The sequence below is a fragment of the Amphiprion ocellaris genome, chromosome 11, assembly GCF_022539595.1.
Source record: "Amphiprion ocellaris isolate individual 3 ecotype Okinawa chromosome 11, ASM2253959v1, whole genome shotgun sequence".
Classification (NCBI taxonomy): domain Eukaryota; kingdom Metazoa; phylum Chordata; class Actinopteri; family Pomacentridae; genus Amphiprion; species Amphiprion ocellaris.
In genome coordinates, this window is record NC_072776.1 from 13,684,465 (window position 1) to 13,706,392 (window position 21,928).

The 21,928-nt window shown below is 40.1% G+C and overlaps 1 protein-coding gene across 4 annotated transcripts in view; it reads right to left on the reverse strand.

The window, feature by feature from the left end:
- LOC111580589 (E3 ubiquitin-protein ligase SH3RF3) overlaps positions 1–21,928 on the reverse strand; it is a 112,595-nt gene that overhangs the window by 56,911 nt on the left and 33,756 nt on the right. For 3 of the 4 annotated variants that reach the window (XM_035956414.2, XM_035956413.2, XM_035956415.2), the window contains exon 2: positions 8,086–8,133. The exons of the other annotated variant lie outside the window; for it this stretch is intronic. In XM_035956414.2, coding sequence (XP_035812307.2) covers positions 8,086–8,133 — 48 coding nt within the window. The remainder of the gene's footprint in view (positions 1–8,085; positions 8,134–21,928) is intronic. 4 annotated transcript variants of the gene reach the window in all.

The window sequence follows — 21,928 nt, forward strand, 5'->3', positions numbered from 1 at the left end:
TTACATTACAATCAGGTTAAAAAAAAACCTTGATGCTGGAAAAAGAAAGCTGGTCTCAACACAGCAATGAGGAGGTTGGCAGTGAGGAGAGGGAAGGCATCTGCTGCTCTGGAGAATGTGCACGGCACAGCTGCACTCTGCGTTTGTGATGGATCCGCTGTTTTTTAAGCTTTACGTTGCACCTTGTTGTGAGGTGATGGTAACTACAGAAGTGTACAGGAGTTTATTTGACCATATTGAGTTCTCTGCATTGTGCACCTCTTCACCGGCAGACAATAGACAGATCATTGAAGAGAAACATCAATATTTTTTATACTTGTACTTTATCTTTCTGTCAATAGAAGCTAACAAGCTATTTTTTGCTGCACTAGCAGTCTCTCTGCTCTGCCAATCATTCGGTTCACAGTTTCATCCAGACTGAAATATCTCAGCAACGACTGGATGCATTTCTGTGAAATATTACACAAGATCAATCAACCAATCAATGGTGTCCAGAGGATACATCTTGAATCTCTATGCTGTCCGTGCAGTGAGCTGTGCCTCGTTCTCAAAAGACTTAGAAGCAGGAACTGATTTGAATAAAGCTTGTCTCATGTGCCTGACTGGGAACGCCTCCTGAGAAACGTCTGGCATCCTTCCTGAGGGGTATTTCTCACTCAGGGCTTTTTCTTGACCTCTACTAAAGCACTAAACACTTCCACTTAACACACACACATGCATAAACCAGCGGATTCATTCAGAAAAAAAAAAAAATCACAGATTCCTCAGACTGAACAAATCGTTTGCTTAAAGTGATTTACAAAACCATCTGCACACTAACTGACTACAACAATAAATCTGAATAAAACAGTGCTTGTAAACACTGACATGCATATAAATATAGTTACAAGTGTAAATTCATTCACTTATTTGTGAGGGACGATGGAGAATACCATGGGTCCAAAGAAAAAAACTTCATGGAGTGTGAAATAGAGGTGGCTGTTGTTGAAGCTGAGGCTATATTGGAGGAAATTGAGCCTTTATTGTTTGGTCAAAGGACTGCTGTGACCAATAAGAGAAATTTTTATGTGGTTGCACATCACAGCACCAAGACTCCTGACTCAGAGGCCTTTACGATATTTATATCAGATTAGGCGATATTTAATTTGTAACCCTTTCCGTTGTCTGTTTCTTCATATTTAATCTGTATTTATCTCCATCAAGCCAGAATTTAATGTACAGTTGTTAAGCTAATTAAAAACAGGAGAACGACAGCTGAGCTCTTCTGTAAACCAGGACAAGGTGGTTTCGATATCAAAACTGGCACCATGCAACATGACTTTGTGCACAGAAAAACTGCAATGTGGTTGCCTCTGGAGGGGGTCAGCAGTCATTCGAGCTCCCTGCTCTTAACAAGCGTCTGACTTCTATAACTGGAAACTGCCTCATCGTCGGTGTTGTTCCTCAGAGGAAAAGAAAGACAGATCTGATGATAGATGAACCCGGTGCAGTGAACCAGACGAACAGACTGCTGCACCATATTACATGCTAGGTTATTTCCTATCTGTGTCCTGAAACTAACAACACTTCATTGTCTGTTGTAACAGAACGTGTGCTACCAAAATCAACTACAGTAGACCACATTTGTCTTTATTTTACAAAATAGCCAACAGTAACGCTTCATGTGTAACTTTGATCTGAATCATCATGACAGGCTACAACTTTAAAACCTTGTATTTTATCTGCAACCACACCGATTGTGTCGTGGTCTTTGAGTGAAAATCCGCAACTAAACAGCACAACTGTGCCTGAACACATCCTTTGCAGATGCTGACAGAGGGCTGAAGCTGCTGACTTGTTGCCTTTGCTCTGTGACCAATGTAAAAAGGCAGTCTCAAAAGGCATTTTTCAGGGATGGTGTTACAGTCAGTGAGCATGGCAAAATGTTACTCTGCAGGGGGAAAAAAAACACACACAAACTGTAATATTCTGGCAGCTGGGCTGAAAAAAAAAATCTGTAAAAAAATATGAAATAAACACCATAAAAATATAGTAGTTAACCATAATTCTAATCATTTTCCAACCTTAATTCCAGATTAGATCATGTGTATTTTTAGTCTTTTAATGTTTAATCAAGGATACTTACATTTGTAAAAACAATAAAATAAGTTTTTAATGGTATTTTTTAAAAAAATGACCGTCTTTTTTTCTTTCTTTCTACAGCTATGCTATGGTAACTTTTTGACTGAGAAAACTATTGGTTCAGGATGTTCAGAGTTGCAGCTATGAACCTACAGATTTGCCCAAAATAAGGTCGCTGTCTCTATTAAAGCTGAATTCATGTTTTTAGTTTCTCGATATATTGAAACTTTGGCAGCCACTAAATCCTTCGTGAGTAGCGCTGCACAATTTCATATGGCATCCTAGTCATCCAGAGTATTTTTAATACAACTGCAGGGCCATAAAAGGAAATAAAAGATTGTCAGAAATGTGCCTACATGCAGAATATAGCAGGATATCCAAACACCAAAGTAGCACAGGTGAAGACAGAACCTCATGTTGCAGTTTAAGCTGCGCAGCTGCACAGAAACAGAGCCCACTATGTCAACCGTACATACATCCCTGCAGCTCTCATTTATGCTGCGTTCACAAATGACACCAGGAATTCACTAATATGCAGACATTTTCCTCGATGTGTGCACAAATGAAATCAAAAGGCACGCTGAAACAAACCGCGATACGGCCACAAAGTGTCACCACACAGTGCACATGAAAAGAGAGCAGGGAGCGTCTGAAAAATGTTCACAAGTCAGGTGCAAGAACTGGTGGTGGAGGACTTGCGGCTTTGTAGGCCACCTTCTACAAAATGCTCTTTTATACGCTGTAGCTTGTGTACAGTGTGGCCTGGTTCATGGTTGTCTTGTTATAGGGCTTGTTTCTGTTTCTAAAATTATCATTAATGGAAGCTCTTTCATGTACAAATTATGATAGCTGCACTAGCATGGGGCATGTGCGCCATCATTTTCAGAAGCTCTACAATAAGCCTTTGTGCCACTTAAATGCAGTGAAAAATATGTAGGCTTTCCGTTTTTTGTCAGTTTGTCCAACTGGCTTTCTAGAAATTACAGAAGATACTTAATTGAGGTGCAGAATGCTTGATTAATGTGCCGTGTGGTCAGCAGTGTATTTGGTAAGGGCATGTGGAGAGATGTTGAATGTATAACTGAGGCGGCAGCCTTTGAAAAATGTGCTTTTACATTAAAAAACATTGTTGAATAAATTATCGAAGAATACTGCAATACAGAAAAAAGACAGCAGAGAAATTGTAATTTCAGTACATTGCACGGGTATTACAGTAATGTGTGTCTGCTGAGGACTAAGACTCAATTTTTGAGGTTTCACCTCAGTGGAAACATTTGCATACTGGATATGCAGAGCAGCTTCAGGTTAAGTGAGCTTTGAAAGAAATAAGGAATTAAATGGACTAAATGGTCTTGTTCGGAGTAGTGGAACACATTCTGCATCCTGGATTCACTCATCTGTCTGCTCTATTGCTCAGCAACACTAACATTCCCACGTTAAGTGAGCGCATATGTGTGTGTGTGTGTGTGAAGGATGGCAGATGAGACAGGATGTTCCATTCTGCTCATATCCCCATCCATTTCTCCAGCACCAAACTATTCTATGTCGCCTGTAGTGCATTTATTCACCTCCCTACAGACACACACACACACACACACACACACACACACACACACACTCTCTCTCTCTCTCTCTCTTTAACTGTGATTACTCCGCTCGCTCTTCTCTTGCTCGCCCGTCCTTGGAGGGGCACTGGGCCATTACAAGTTTCTTTCCCACACTGTCTGTGAGTGTGTGTGTGTGTGTGTGTGTGTGTGTGTGTGTGTGTGTGTGTGTGTGTGTGTGTGTGTGTGAGGGAGTTTGTGTAAGTGTGTGTGGTAATAGCATAGTAAATCTGCAGAGGTCTTTTTCCACTCTGCTGTGAGAGCGGCATTCTATCATGTGGTGGCGTTTTATTGGAGCAGACACTCAAGCACAACACAAACACACACTCTGTGCACACGCAGAACGGGATTACCTGTATGTTAAGATGATGTTAATTTGTACAAAAAAAACCCAGAAACGGTCTTTGACTGGTTCAAAGAAGGATCCACATTCCCGTTGCTACACACATCTATCAAATCCCGGAGTTGTTGCAGCAGAATACATAAGTAAACGATATGCTGCATTTATTTAGATGTACAAAATGTAAAACAACAAATTATGCCAACATGCAGCGGCACTCATGCAAACATCAGCACATCCACATACGCGCACAGATGCACACGCAGCCTGTCTGACAGTAATTCAGTGCACTATTGATTCACTTTCCATCTATAATTCATGATACAACACACACCTCAGATTAAGTGGAGACGCACACACAAACTGGCAGTTTCTGAGAAGCAGGAAGACGAGAAACCCAACACCACTCCCCGAGTACAAACTTAGACACACACGCAGATACACACCAGTCTAGCCGGCAGCTACCAGGAGTTCATTCATCTCAACCTTGTCTTCACCTCCCCATCACTCCCTCATTCTTCCTCCTCCATGTCTCCTCTCTTTCTTCACTCTCTCAGCACATCACTTAGCTCAGGTGCCACACTGCCTTACCCTGCTTTCACTCATCCTCTGCTTTTTCCTCTCTTCCCCGACTAAGGGAAAGCACTTATGTCCAAAAAATGAAAACAGATGAACCCTCTGTGAAAGTATAATAGAAATCTGCCTGTTAGATGTTGATAGCTAACCAGAACCAAACCTTAACCTGACCTTAAACTGATCTACATCTTAAAATGCTCTGTTTTCCATTAAGGGGACTTGCTTTTTGTCCACAAAACAGAAACCCACAATGTGACAGTGTAAACAGAATTATGTCCCCACAACTTGAGCAGTACTGCGACACACACATACACACACACACACACACACACACACACACACACACACACACACACACACACACACACACACACACACACACACACACACACACACACACACACACACACACACACACACAGACTCTTACCATATGGTGAAAAGCCACATCCCAGAGTGTGTTTGCTTTATTGAAATTACTGGGCCACTGAAGCGGCATGAACAAGGAACTCAGCAATCAGCATAATTCATGTGCGTGTTGCTGCTCTTGCTGACGAGCTGGAAAGTTGCAGCCGGGGTCAGTGTGGTGATGTGTTCTTTCAGTCAGCCATGTTGTGAGTATGATGGTGGGAATGTGTGTCGCATACACTGTAGGGGTGGTAGACACACATGGCAATGTAAAGTGTTGAAATCAGGACCAGCATCTAAAAACTTTGAGAGCTTAAGAATGCTCAATTCAATAGGAATGAGTTTCTATTATTTCTATTATTTCTATTCTCTTGTTGATCGCACATATAAGGAACAGCCAATCAGAACACAGATGACCATGTATCGACCATGTTGTGCATTGTCTAAAAAATAAAAGTCAGTTTGTTTAGTGGAAAAATAGATATGTGTCTGACACTATACATGTCAGAAATAATTGCTTAAAACATGTAAAACAACTGTGAACTATGTAATACTAAAGGGTAGAAGGATTTTTTTGAGGGGCCAGAAGTCATGGTTTGATGCTACTAGAACCCATACTTAGGATTATCCCTCCCCTTAACAATATAACGTTGTAAAAACTAGATCAGCATCAGCGGTTCTCCTGCTCTCTCTGCAGCTACTACAGCTTCTACAGCTTACAGTTTGATAGCTATGCCTTTGAACAGCAAATACATCTTCCCTGGAGGCCAAAATTTGTATAACAGCTCAATCTCATCTTTAAATTTCCTCAGGATGACCTGATGAAGAAGAGATGGACTGATTTTGTGGAAAGTCCCATTGAAGGAGTTGAGGATCATCACCATCACCCAACTCTGCAGTGGCCATTTTACATCGTATACTTTTGCAAAGTGGGATTCATAAATAATACAGATAGTGAACAGGGCCATACCGACTATCCCCCGTCCCAGTATTCATCCTCCCAACATCCTCGTGCAAACATGTGGTGCATTTACCAGCAGTACATCCTCAGCAATGAGTCTAAGTTGCCTTGTGTGCTTAGTTTTTAATTAGGATGTAACTGAGTCTACAGTTGCAAAGAGCATGTTCGTGATTTTACATCTCAACTGTGTGGTTTGCATGGTTAATATGGTTCATTTGTGCTGCTGTGAAAGCCATCAATGTACTTTGCCATGTAAAATTAAGATCAATCCTTATATTTATAATTTATAATGCACAAATATATAAATAGGGGTCAGAATAATAGGAAATCAACTCTATCGGAGATGAAAATGTGCTGTAAGAGATTCTGCTGTTGGTGGACACAGTACGTCCAATAATCCAATCTAATAGAAATCCATTCAGAATAATAAGCAGAATCTAGACCCACACTGACATGTGTAGATAATGCTAGTCATAGACAGTTACTGCAAATATAATAAATGTCAGATTTAATCTTGTTATCTGTTTGAACCGCTGATGAATCCTAAAAAAGATAAAGGGATGCTACGGCATATCAAATGTCAGAATTGAAAAAATAAACTACAACTGCTCTATTCTTAATTATGCTGCTTCTGCCATTGTGTGACAGAGTCAGCTCTGTTTCTGCGCTATAGTCATAACCAAGACATCTGGCATTTGAGCGAGAAACATGTATAACCATACTGCTGTGTGCATTTGATCTGATGTACGGCACAGTACAGGTAGACACATATTCACATTACATAACAGAGGATACATTTAAGTCATGGAACCTTGTGCATGATCATACAAAGAACCATGAAGTAACAGAATAAGTGTTACATCCTCCTAGAGCTGAGATAGCTTGTCAAAATGAATTATAATTGTTCATGCACAGGCACACACACAAACACGGTTATCTTTAATCTGTCCTCAGACTTTTGTACAATGTCACATCAGCTTTCATCTTCACATTGAATATTCTTTGTGAATATCAACCATGATGTACTTTCATGACTCAATGTCAGGCTTCTGCATTGAGGATATTTGACTGAGTGAGTGGCTGGGAAAGAAGCAGCGACAGAAAAAGAGAAACAGAGCTATAGATGGGAAGGAGGAGCGACAGCAAGCTTTGGTACAGAAAGCTCGGGGATTGCATGCATATTCATAAGACTCATTTCCATCTGAGCTGTGAGAGGAAAAAGTAGCCATGTAAAAACACACACACACACACACACACACACACACACACACACACACACACGCGCACACACACACACACACACACACACACACACACACACACACACACACACACAGCAGCGCTTGTAAAATATGCAAGCTGTTCAGTGCCAGTGGAGTTATGAAGAGGATGGATGTCTTACCTGATGGAGAATCCAAAGTGTTGAAGCAGGACATATAAAGGAATGCAGAGAGGGAGACAAAACAGATGAAGAGAAAAGAATTAGAATCATTTACTGACAATATTATTCCGAACTAAACTTGGGCAATTGAACAGATACATTGACTATCAGTGAATACACGAGTCCATCGCCAGTTCATTTTTTTGGGATGATTTTTGTTGCTTTACTTTGCAAATTTAATAGTCTGCCTGACTGGGATTTCAACTACTAATTGCTTAGTTAGCCTGTGAAGCATTAATAGGAACTGGCAGGTGTTTGTGAAAAGTAAGTTAGCAGCAAGTAGCTACCGCTACCATGAAGGCCGTGTCAGCAGAGATGATTAAATTACTGTCATCAGCCATAAATTGCGTAAAAAGACTCACATTTAAGTACAACAGGTATGTGAATGCTGTGCTCTGTGTTGACTGCCCCAGAAAAGGAAATGAAGACCTGCTTCATTCAACATTACAACAGCTTCTCTGCCTCTCCTCATCACTGCAGAAACACTTAGCCAGACACACTTAGTAAGCTGCCACAAATAAATCAGTTTATTGGAGACAGTGATCTGATGCCATCTGATTCCTTTTTTAAGTGGTGTTGGACATATCTGTGAATGTATAGGGAATCACAGGTCAATGGGCTGATGGTGACTTACCCCTAATCCAAAAGTGAACACAGTTTGAAAACCTTTGCACTTGACAAACTGCAAAGAGACAAAAAAAAAATTCCTATTACATCCCGCACTGCCTGTAGGCACCAAGGTCCTGTCACACTTGAACTTGTTTTATGACACTTATCCAGGTTGTTTCTTCCTGACTAGGTCCTTGCTTGTGTTGTATCTACTCTCAGATGTTTGGATAAAATTGCTTGCTATTGAAATTGTGGAATTGTAGTTTGTAATGAGCTGTAACATCTAAACCAATGTTTACAACAGTATAGCACACTGAAATTATCAAATCAAATACATTTACTGGAACCCGACCGATACTTGATGCTGATACCAGTTAGGGAGTTTAAAATTCTAATGTCAATATATCAGCAAACATTCTTCATATACGTACATATCTATACAGACAGTATGTTAGTTATATTGAAACGGGAATGTATTTTACAACCTTGTTAGTAACTTACGGTGAAGACACCACTTGACTCCGCACCACCACCAGTTGTGATACATACTCTACATGTGCTGCAGGCAATGCTAAGAGCTGCATTCACAATAGAGTCACAGCCGCTTTGCTGGATAAACTAAGTGATGACACCATTTCTAAATGAGCTTAAGCATCTTTTTCTGCATTAATTTCTGTAATGGAAAGTTTTCATATTGGAGCATTTTTGACATAGGAGTCGATACTGATATCTGTGTTTTGCCAATAATATTGGGTGACGGATATATCTGGCTCAGAATGTGTCTTCAATGCAAATCGCATTACTTTACTGTTTATCTGTGATATTGATAATTTCTACATAACCATGACATCTGGAAAAATGCTAATCATGAATATCTTATCATATAAAGCTCTGTTGAAGCTATTACATCATTCAGCAAATCCTGCAGCTGACTGAATGATGCAATAATCTATGTAAAACGTGACATAGCCATGTGGTTATCGTGCGGTTAACAGTCTGAATTTTAAAAATGTGTTACTTTGAAGAATGTTTTTGCTTCCAAACAGAGACTGTCTCACTCAATAAAGGACCGAGGAAGATGACATGATGATGACACATTAATAATCAGTCCAAGAAAAGACTGACGTTTCCTATGGCGCCACTGTGACCAATGAACTGACAGATGTGAGAAAATAATTCAAGCCAAGCACCAGGCAAGCTAAATATTCCCAACTAGACAAAGAGACAGTACTGTGTTATTCTAGAAAGACATTTTACGAGTTATGTTAACATTTTCCATGATATCCTGCACCAGCAGCCAGACAGCTTCTCTGCTGATCCACCACTTTGATCAAGAGTGAAATATCTGCTGCCAGGTGTGACAGGAAGACATGGTTAACATCCTTGTTAGTCTCCTTTGTTATTAGCACCCAGGCCTCCCATCATGCTTTCATAATGAAGCTGCTCTTTTCTGAAGCTTGTCGCTGAGATTCAACTAACTGCCCTCATACTGGCAGTGCTTGAGAGCTGACTCAGAAGCCACAAAGTTTAAATGCATGTGCGTCGAAATGGCTTTTTGAAGGCCATTACTATTATTGCAGCCCTGAATTCAGCTCTTTGGAAAGAGTAATAGAAGCAAATTAGCTATGAGGAAAGAAAAAGATGCAGGGGGTAGGTGAGGTTGCTATGGGTGACAGGTTGTCATGGATGTGGCCTTTGTATGGGGCCCCTCCCCACTCTAGACCCCTGTTACTGTGGCGACAGGGGGCCTTGAGTGACAGATGGTTGCTGAGGCGTGTCGGCGGTTGTTAAGAGTACTAAATGTGTCAATCACACCCACAGATATAAAGAGCTTAAAGGATATAGTCATGACCAAAAGCAACCCAAACCAGTGAGCTAAAGTGTAGAATATCAATTTAAATGCATCTGATAAAGTGCTACGGTTTTGACTAACTAAAGTAAGTCACATGATCTGCAAACATTATTGATTAGAAGGGATTCATGTCACTTCTAAGCGTTAGATAAAAAAAAACATGCTGGGATAGGAGTCCGCAACTGTAAACATGATGAGTAGTTCACGGAACGGGTGGATGGATGTGCATAAATAATGAATAATTTAGCAACCAAGCACTAATTACACTTACTTAATTCTTCCTGTCAAGAGGCAAAACATGAGCTCTGGGTAGCTCTTTTTCAGGATTTTGAAAGAGCAACGGCAAAACATAAGCTGACTCTCACTTTAAAAATGAGCTCATTTACACACAATCAACTTCATATTAAGATGCCTTCATTAAATGCATAGATACCGTTACAGTTTCTCAAGTTTGCTCGGGCAACTTTTTCCCGATTTATCACTCTGTGAAACCCTGTTTACTAAAAAATTCAGTTTACATAAAATTAATTAGCATCCGTAAGTGCACTGATGACACAGATTAAATGTTTACATTCAATGCCTTTTCAGACTGTTCAGTTGTGGTTTACATTGTGATCCTGATATTATTTATTTAGGATATTTCTTGTACATCAATATTTATAGCCATCTGGCAAATTCAAGCAAAAAAAAAAAGGTGTTTGAATCAATTAACTGCTTTCCATTTTTATGTAATACATGAGACTAAAGCCTTAACAATATTAGCATATATATTTTTCTAAACAGAAAAAATCATGTCCACTTCACACTCATTTTACAAAACTTCCACAAATACACGAGAATAAACAACAACAACAACAAATACACAAACAACGTAAAACAAATTCATATGTGTGGACGAGGTGGAGTTGCTGCTTGTTGTGCTAACCACACATAAAGAAACCAGCAGATGCCTGCCACTGTTGTTCTTGTTTCATTCTCATTACAAAAAGCAACAACAGGCAAGAGCAAATTGCTGCGCTGACAAAACTGCCTATTTTACATGTTCATACGAATACACAAAAGCCAGTTGTTAAAAATCTGCACTTTACAAAGCAAAATCTCCATTAGAGTGACCTAACAATCTGTTTACTTGTGGAAGAGACGCCAGTGGAAAATGCTTGTATTTATATGGACAAAGAAACAAAGAAAAAACAAAGCTAAAAACTGACAAAATGTTTGAAGGAGGCAGTGGTGGATTGTATGCGATGATCAACTGCCCCCGCAATCATGTTATGATTAACATAGCCATATAAATACAGTACAGTGCACTAGGAAGTAGATGTGCATCATAAATACTAACACATCTGTGAACCTGAGACACCTCTGTGATGACTCCATGTCTGCTGCTAGTTCCTCTCCAAATTCTCAGCGAGGCCAGAGACTGAGACACAAGAGATAGTGACATCTCTATCCATTCAGATAAGGTTAAAGCAGACTGAACTCCACACTCGATAAACAGTCTTGACATCTGGCAGAAAAGAACGAGACAAAACAGATGAGGATGGCGTGATCCAGAACGCTGAACTCTACTGTCTGATGCAGAAGTGTGATCTACACTCCTGCATGTTAACGTCAAGAGCTGCACCGCGCTGATCAGCACAGTATGTCCAATCAAGAGATGTTAACCAAGACTCTCGCACTGCAGCGTCGACACACAGTGCTTCTCTGCACACACACACACACACACACACACACACACACACACACACACACACACACACACACACACACAGACACACGCCACTCAAAAGCAAGTACACACATGTATGAGGACTGAAGTCAAAGAGAACACAAACAGGTTCTTCCCCCAGGCTCTCCACTGAGCACTTGTTGAAAAGGAGATTCCTCCACCATGATGTCAGTTCTTCACACCATACAGCCAGTGCTGCACACACACAAACACACACACACACAAGCTCGCTTCGAAAACAAAGACGATTGGAAGGGACCTGTTGGCAACGACCAATCAGCTCACAGAAACATATGATGGCAGCAGTGTCTGTCTCCTCCATATTCCTTCCTCCTTCCAACAGCTCCTCCCTTGATGTCCCTATCTTTCCATCCACCACCTCTTCACACCTCCAGCTGGCATCACTCCCGCTCCATCACGTGTCACACCTTTCCCTGTCCCCCCTGCCTGTTCACCTCCATTCCTTCCTTCTGTGTCCCATCCTGTTGCTCGGGGGTCTTACGCTTTTATTTTTTTGGTCTCTTTCTGTTTCTCAATTCTCTGTTTCACTTTAAAGCAGCCTCAGAACAACAACAAAGCCATTTAAAAAGAGAACAAACAAGCAGGATCAGCAACCGTGACACTGTGATGTATTTTCAAATAATAATGATAGAGCAATGCGTTGGAGTGATATCAGCGACATGTTTTTTTTTTTGTTTGTCACCTCTAACATGATGTGGTGCATTTCCTACTGCTCAGTGACAAATCACTGTTACGCTAGTTGTCTATGGAAAAGCCCTCAGGCTGAGCTTTTTTTGATCAAAGTGTTAACAAGTAAAGCGAGTGTGTTTTCCTTTAAGCTTGTTTTATCCTGGTTTTCACTGCCAGCTTTCAAACATGTTGTTCGGTTCCTCTTATTGACAAATTCCATAATAAAATGGTGGCGCTAAAATAAATTAAATCAATTAATGGATCAAAAGTGGAATAACCTGAAGTTTTTTTCTTTGTTCTCTTTGGTATCCCTCTAATATATCTGATTAGTTGCGATGAAGTGCTTGGAGGCTGCTTTATATAAACTGATACGGCATAAGGGGAAAGTAAATTCACCCCAGCAGCACAGCGGCAGACAGTTGCTGAGATTTAACTGCAGACTTGGGAGTCTTCCATCACCGGGAACATGGCAAAGTGAGAGAGACAGAGAGAAAAAGAAAGAGAAGGAGAGGAAGTACTCTTGACAATGAGTGACAATTTGTTTCATTCTCCCCTGGCATCATTGCAGCACTCCACTCCACTCCCTTTAAAGTACTAACACCTATGTTTCTTCACATTTGTATTACAAACCTCTTTAAACCTTAAACCTATAATTACCTCACTAACTTGTTTAACTGTGTCTGTTAAATGGGGGCCTTTGTGGTTTGGGAAAACCACACTGATGCAGTCATTTCCACTCTAGGAGAGTTCATTTATGTAAAAAGGAAAGCACAGCTTCTCTCAACACCACTGCACACAATCCCGTGTCTCTGATAAACCACTTTTGATTGACACGTACTTGGACAGCCTAAAGGAACGAGCACCAAATAACAATTCAAATTGGCACTACCCGACGTAATTTTTATTTCTGAGTGAAGATGTTAAAAAAAAATTCAACAATGCTGTGCTTCTAACCATGCACGTCAATCTATTCTGTTTTTGTGAGAAAGAAGGCAACGCTCATCAAACAATGAATTTCCAGCTGACTAAATGCTGCTTCTCCAGCTGATACGACATCTTTCATGTTTAATGAAACTCTGGATAGGAAAATGAATGTGACCATGAGTTGCCACCACAACCAGATGCTCTTTATCTTCCTTGCTGATGCTCTGCAATCCTTCCCTACAGCTCAGTTGGATTTAGATCAGATGATTGACTCGACCAGTGAGATTTTCACCTTGAACAATTCATTAATTGATTTGGACATATGCTTGCAGTTGTCATACTATTGGAGGACAAAATGTTATCCAATGTGTTTTGATACATTTGATCAAATCTGAGCGCACAGAATAATCCCGTATACCTCTGCATTCATCATGCTGCTTCTGTCGGTAATGAAATCACCAGTAAATGCCACTTTGTCAGTTCTGCTGGCAGCCACACATGCATGAGCAGAACGAACACCATGTTTGACAGATGAGGTGGCGCTTTGGGTCAAGACAAGAGCTGTTATTTTTATTCCTCCACATTTTCCTCTTTCGCTAATTCTGATAGAGGTTGATTTAGTTTCATCAGTCCTAAGAGCTTTTCATTTTTATCTCTTTGGGTTTGTTTTTTTAATACATTTTTGATGAACTATAACTTGGCTTTTTTACTTTTAAGCTTCTGAGTGGTTGGCACTTTGAGGTGAATGTTCATGGTCATGAAGCGTTAAGCTCTTTCACTTATTAACTAACATTTAAATAACACACAGCCATCCAAACGTCCAATTACTTCTGAACCTCTTCCAATCTGGGCACCGTGTGGTGAAAGGTCTACGTCTCCCACACAGTTCTTTCAGTGTTGCCATAAAAGTGCAAAATTAAAGTTGAGACTTGGCACTTTAATACAGTGGCCATCTTTTGATTTCAAGCTAGATAAGCTATAGCAACGAATCTGAAAGGCAAAAAATCCAAACATTTGCTGTCTGCACTTTAAAGATACACTGTCATACATTAAATATGCGAGATATCAGTTCAACTTCACCACAAAATGACAATAGTGGAGGACTGTTTTAGGGGGTTGAGTGAAATGAGTAATGGTTATGTAGGCGACCTCTTGGTTGTGTGAATAAGTGCGTGTAAAATCTGCAAACTTTCTGAAAGGCAGCGGTGTCACTCCTTTCAGATATATGTTATTCAGGGAGTCAATGGCACCTGACCTATTCTGTCATTTAGCTGTGAGGTCGTGCTGGATTAATTGATAGTATGTACTGTATAGTTTGCCTGCAGTCTTTAATTTAACACTCCATTACAGCTCATTAGAAGTATATGAAAAAGTCTCAGCTGAGAGAATCTGGTAATTAAGACAGCCAATGGGAATGCTTCATCTGGAGGATTTTATTCTATAGAGACTGACACGTCAAATGTTTTACAAAGCACAGTTTCATTAACGGAAAATTTTCTCTGGCACAAACATGAATAGAGCTCCAAGATTGCACCTCTATAGCTGAGGCACTTACAGCAGGCACGCTGGTGTCAATCACAGTCAGTACTGATTTACTGTCATGATACCTAATCTCTTATGGTGTGCTAACATCTTGTTGATTTTATTAAATCCATCCTCTGAAAGATTGACTTGCCTTGCACATCTTTTTTTCATATGCATCAATGAATAGATGCGTTCTCACCTAGCAGCCATGCCCCACAGTGTCAGACGTCGCAATCCAAAACATCTAAAAAGAACTGGCTTCTTACAGACAGCACTCTGTAAGCATGAAAATGTTTAAATTGTTATTCTGCTGGCTTAATTCTTGTTTAAAGAACATTCCCATGCAGTACTGTTTCGCAGATTTTAGGCCGTTCCAGCGACACATGAATACCACATGAATTATGTCTGAAAGTAAAAATGATCCAAACACCAGCAACTCAGCAACGATCTCCAGATTTTTCTTTCTTTCGACTTACACATTTTACAGTTGACACGGGGAAATGCTGCACATGACAAAAGTCTCTGAATAGAAAGTAGATGGATGCAGTTACATGGTGTAAATTTTACACCATTTTACAGCAAAGAAAACAGGAAAGTCTGTCAATGTTCTTTTGAGCATTGCTGAGAGAGTGTGAAAACATTTCAATGAACGAACTACAGTGTGAAAGCACAAGAAATACTGCTGATAAGAAGAGCCTGAGTGAGTGAGTGAGTGAGTGAGTGAGTGAGTGAGTGAGTGAGTGAGTGAGTGAGTGAGTGAGTGAGTCAGCATTGATGATAAAGTGGAAGCGATAAGGACCATTTCAAATCTCCTCTCTTGTGGAAAAGTAAACAGTATTTTTCCAGTCTTTATGCAAATCTCCATTTCAAAGTGCACAAAATGCATAATTTTGTGCCTCTTTGCACCTTGTTACTTTGAAATGGTAATGGTGGCTATGGTTCACGCTCACTCTGTGTGTGTGTGTGTGTGTGTGTGTGTGTGTGTGTGTGTGTGAAAGGGAGAGAAGGAGCACGTGTGGCAGATAGTCTCTGGTTTGTACACCTTGCTGCTGACTGAATGACATCTTCAGCTCTCATTTGTCCCATTTGCTGTCATTTGTCACGTACGCAAACGTGAATTTTCGGAAAGAAAAAAAAAACTTTCTCTCCTACCCCCACCCTCACCCTCACCCTCTCACACACACACACAGCCCCTTGCACTGCCCTGTATCTATCTTGATGTTCTAGGAAGGTGAGTGCCCCTTCAGCCATTACTCTTCATATATCACGTCATAGATTCTGCCGCTTCCCCGGGTGTTACAACTATACATCTCTCTCTCTCTCTCACATACACACACACACACACACACACGCACACACACACACACACACACACACACACACACACACACACACACACACACACAGGCTCCCTGCTTTTATCACTGCAGTTACTTAAAAAAAGGTCATGACCTATGTAGGTTTCATTAATCATGCAACACGAACTGCTCCGATTGGTGTGTTCACATTTACGGGGTGGAGACTGACCTTTGAAAAGCAAAGAGGCCAGTTGTTGAGACCTGCATCATGAAGTGGTGACACACATTCATCAGTGAGCTCTTGATGTGATGCTGAAACGAACGTTAAATGGAAAACGTAGGGAAAATTGAAAAATAAAGAAAGGACTGCTAAGAATAGAATTGAGTAGGATGCAGCTTCTTTGTTCCCATTTTTTATGGTCAAGTTAATCCTCACGTTTCGTCTGAGCATGTGATCTGATGTTTTCTAAAGCAACAGCTCTTTGCATGTGTCTTTCATCTGACTTTCTACACCTCCTTTGCCATTGTGACTTTTATTCTTTCCTCTCCATGGTATTCTCTGTATTTACATTCAAGTATTTGGTTTAAGGCCTATTGAAGGCAGTGTAGGTGTGTGTGTGTGTGTGTATATATATATATATATATAAATGTGTGTGTTCGGGACCTCTCCTGGCAGCCAGATGAAGGGGGAGCTCTACTGGAGATGACAGCGAATAGTAAAAGAAAGGAAGAAGGATAGATGTAGCAGTTGGGAAAACATGGCAGTTTATCTGCAGAATATGTATCCTTGGGGGAAGAAATAGTAGTTTTGAAAATGAAATTTGATCGCGAAGTGAACTCTAGGAAATGTGGTGCAAAAGCTGAGGTAAACCGACATGTTGATCTCCTAAAGAAATAAGTATGATCACATTATACATCCTGGAACTCACTGTGTAACTACAAAAAAAAATGTACATTCTACTGCCTATGCAGAAGTGTAGAATGTGTTATTGAGCCTTCTGAAACAGCTCACTTCCATCCACATCAAATTACTCCAATAATTACAGCCTGTCACAGAGACACCGTGGCCTAATCAGTGTTTCTTTGTTTTTGTTTCGAAAATCAAACGAAATGACAAGCAGCTAATGAAGTGTGTTGTGCTGTCAGACACAAGAAAAGAACAAACTCTTTGGTTCGCCTTTTTTTTCCTGTGTGTCTAAAGTTCAGATCAGACCTCAATATTATTAAAACCTACAAAGACAAGAAATCTCACACACAATGAGTGTTTCTACAAACTCACATGGGGTTTTAGTCTTGACAGTTGGGAAACAGTCCATGTTGGCTGACTGAGTAAACACACATGACAATACACACTGGATCACAGGTAGGCTGTGATTAGAGTCCCGTTGCTTGGCAACATCCACAGTCCTCCAACAACCCAAAATCTCATGAATTCTTGCACTGAAAGAGAAACACATCTATCACAAAAAATGCTCCCATTAATTTTGGTGAGAATTCCCACAGAACAGATCAAGAGAGTAAAGTGAAAAAGTAAAGTGAACCTGCTCTGATACCAGATGAACTGGACTCTATTCCCATTTGTGCTGTTGTGTTTTTTAGCAAAATTAAGTCTGACCAGTTGTTTTGGGAATGTTTCCTAACCCTCGTGTTGTCCTGTGGGTCAAAATTGACCCGTTTTAAAGGTTGAAAATGTGGAGAAAAAAATATTTTCACAGTGAAACTTCTGATGTCCACATTTTCAACATTTTTGGGAAATCTTTGAACACTTTTTGGTGGAAAAAAAATGCTAAAAATGTTTCTTAAGAACATTCACAAAAAATCAACCAAAATCCAGCGAATTTCCCTGGATTTTGGTTTATTTTTTTGTGAATGTTGTTAAAGAAAATATTAGAAGTTTTAATGATATATATGTTATCACTTTAGATATTTTTAGGATTGTTTTGGGAGAATTTTACTCATTTTTTGAAAATATTTAGAAGACTTTTTTTGTAACCAAATTTGGGGATTTTTTTTTTTAAATTAAACTTTTAAGGGACATTTTTAAGGAATTATTGGAACTTTCTTCCTGAAGGTTTTGCAAATTTTTGGAAATTTGGGGAATTTTTTTGCTGAATTTTTGGATTTTTTTCAGACAAGGAAACTATATTTTTGTTGCCCTTAAATGAGGACAACAGGAGGGTTAAATGACTTCTTCCACTCTCAGATGTTGACAGATCTATGTTATTCTATTAGTAGAAGTCAAGTGTTGCCAAAGTATATGAGACTGGTGAACACTAATAATTGTATATGTCAGCTCCACATGCCCATTTTTATATAAACCTCACCATGTCAACACCCTGATTCTAATTTGCCATTTGAACTTGAGATAAATGAGGCTATCCAAGACACACCTTGCATGTGCTTTGTGTGTGTGTGTGCGTGTGTGTGTGCGCGTGCGCGTGTGCGTGTGCGTGTGTGTGCGTGCGTGCGTGCGTGCGTGCGTGCGTGCGTGCGTGCGTGTGTGTGTGTGTACTGGTGTGATACCTCAGACAGCAAACTGGGAGACATGGAGGGATTGGGTAGCAGTGTGTAATGACTTTAGGAGCAGAGGGGGGGCTGGATCAGGTGGCATATTAGGTGGGTGGGCCACTAGTCACTGTCACACACTAGAATAACACATGCAATCCTCACAGGCACTTACTATACAGCGATCTATACTAAATAAGTGGTGCAGGAACGCACGAATGCAAGGCACTCGAGCACACAGGAACACACACAGCCTGTTCAAATTATCTTGCATCTTCAAAAATATGGTTTCCAACCCGACTTTCTCCTGACTCATCGTGACCTCATAATAACCCCTAACCATTAGCAGCCAGTATGGTGTGTGTGTGTGTGTGTGTGTGTGTGTGTGTGTGTGTGTGTGTGTGTGTGTGTGTGTGTGTGTGCACATATACGCTAGTATCCTCAGCTGTTCAGCTCATTCATTCCTCCCTGGCGTTCAGCTGCTTGACTGAGCAGACTTCTCTACAGAGTGTTCGCAGCTTTATCTCAGCCTCAGCCTGTTGGTCAGATCTCCACAAGTTATTCTGTCACCTGCTCTGACTGCAATTCATCTAAACGTTAACTAATCAGGCTCAGCTTCACTGATTTGGCCAAAACACACACACACGACAAAAAAAGTACAAAGCATTGTGGCAAATATAAATGCTGTGTCGGCCTTTACTTTTGATGTCATCCACAGTAACTATCAATATAAAACTCAGACTCTTTGAGTCCACATGATAAGAGGTACAAAGACTGACATTTAGACGTACCTCTTTTCATTTGTTCTTGGTACTATGATCATTGGATTGATCTGTTTGGGGACCTGTTCTTTCACAAGAGGCAAAAGTGAATTCCTGCTTTAAGAGAAAAACAGAACTTTCTGTTTTTTGAAATAAAACACAGAACTATTAATCAGAAGGAAATGCAGCACTACTGAGCAAAGAAGAAATAACTCCTATTGGGAATCATTAGTTTTTGTATTGCCTTTGAATTAAGCAATGAGTGCTTAAAGACATATATTCTGTCTGTATCTGGTTATTTTTTCCTTTCATGTACAAACATACAGTACAGGGCGTCACTCAGTGGCTGGAGATGGGAGAGAGAGCTATCAGCAGCGAAGACAAATATTCATCAAATCCCACCAGACAATGCATAATTCATCACATAGGGATTTGAATTATATATATTGATCATCAAATATTTACAGTATTTGCCTTTTTCAAGAATGGGGGATGTAGTCTTTCTCTGCGTTGGTTCAATGTGACAGAGACAAGAGGGCAACACAGGATCTTGGTTTTACAGGGATACAGTGCAGGACGATAAAAAACGAGATCAAGTTTGACATTTTTTTGTTTTCCTTCTATGCATGAATTAATTTTCAAATCACATTATTACATGTTGTTCTACATCATTTTCATTTATTTATTCTCTGTGTAAGTGGATCTATTTTCAATGACAAAGAGACTAGTTACTGTCAGCTGATTTGAGTGTATTATGCAGTGTATCAGATTTGTATGCAGAATTTGTTGCTTTTATTGTCTGAGATGTGTAACTATATAATATTAATAGCTTTAAACCAGTGAGCAGACTGATGGTGAATTAAAATCTGGGAAACAGAAGATGAGAGAGTTATTGACGAGGATTAAACCTTTGTAAGCTGTTACTTACACGCAGACACACATATGGACACATTAGTCATCCAAGCCTCCCTAAATGTCAGACAAACACATCTGCTTGATCTCTCTGGATTTCCAGCCAAGAGACAAGGGTGGGCGAAATAATGGGAAACATACAGTACCACAAAATATTTAAATTCAATTCAAAAGACCTAAAATAAACACAACCTTTGTAAGGAAGATAACATGTTCCTTTTTTTCCAGTCAGCCCCTGCTGAAATTGCCCCAATGAATAGTGGATTTATTTCCCCCAAATAGATGGATTTTGTGGTGATAAGAAGCAGATTAACTCTGTGTGTGTCTATGTGAGACAGCGGGTATGTGCCTAGGTTATAATTCTTTTTAAAGGAGATTAAACCTTTATTTTGGCAAACATCTTACTCAGAAATGATCCGTCTTACATACGCACACATGTGCTGTAGGGGAGTGTGGCTTGGAATTGGGCCACGAGAGAGGGATAGAGGGAAGTCACCTACCGGGGAGAGAGTGACGGATAGGACAAATAGCACATAGGACAGATGTAAAAGGCCACAGTGGGTCAGATAACGCATCACTGATGGAGAGAAGCAGAAAGAAATCTGATCCTCTGATACTCTTTCGCTCCTTCTCTCTCTCCTGTTTCTCTGTATGTGTCTCTCTCTCTCGTGGAGCCGGTGGGTCTTGCAGTCAAGCGTGCAGCTGTCAGCTGCTCTATAGCAGGTCAGTGATACGCAACCCCTCTGTCACAAAGAAAATCATCCTGCATATTAGGGGTGTAATGACACACGAAATTCATGCTTTGGTATATTTTCGGTGCAGCTGAGAGCAAAACCAAATACAAAAAAACCAAAAAATCTATTACGACAAGTGCAGTGTATGTGCAATTAACTTAAATTGATAATTAGAGCCATTAGAGCAGTTTGCACTTTTCATTTTCAGTTTGAAGTCAGTCAAGTATCACTCTCTTCTAACATTCTACTCAGTTCAGTCGCTCTCTGTTTGCCCTGCAGACCCAACTATCATTTGTGGGAGCAACTGCCACTTCAGTCAATAATTCCTGGTGAACTGCAGCTTGTGCTCTTTAAGACAGAGCAGATGCACACATGAAGGAACATTACAGCAGGGCTGAAGCCTCGGGGGCTGAAGGCTGCAGATGTGCGATATTCTGTATCTTTCAATTTCCTTGGAAGCAACCAAGTAGACTAGGAACTCGATAAGAGTCATGGCTAATGAAAAAACTTGATAAGAGCTTGCAATAAAGAAACTGGATTAGTTATAAAGAAGAAAAAAAATCAATGAGTCACAATTTAAAAGGAACTAGATAAGAGGCATTCATGAATGATAACAGAACAAGAGGATTAAAGTGGTGATAGTGCAATACTGTTATGGTCACGTTACTTTGAAATGCTACATAAGGTATATATGTGAATTAAAATTGCAAAAACAGGAATTTATGACTATGGAGAAGTGAGGATGGCCTTGCTTTATTTGTTTATATGCACATATGCACATAGGATTGCACATGTGCTGCACACAAGCCCAATCCTACTAGTGGTGTCATATGCTGTGTGAATTAGAAGCAGATTACAGTAGAAAGTGGGTCTGATAGTGGCTTTAATGTAGAAAATTTGCAAATTAATGTATGTTTTGTAATGAGATTAAAAGATCCA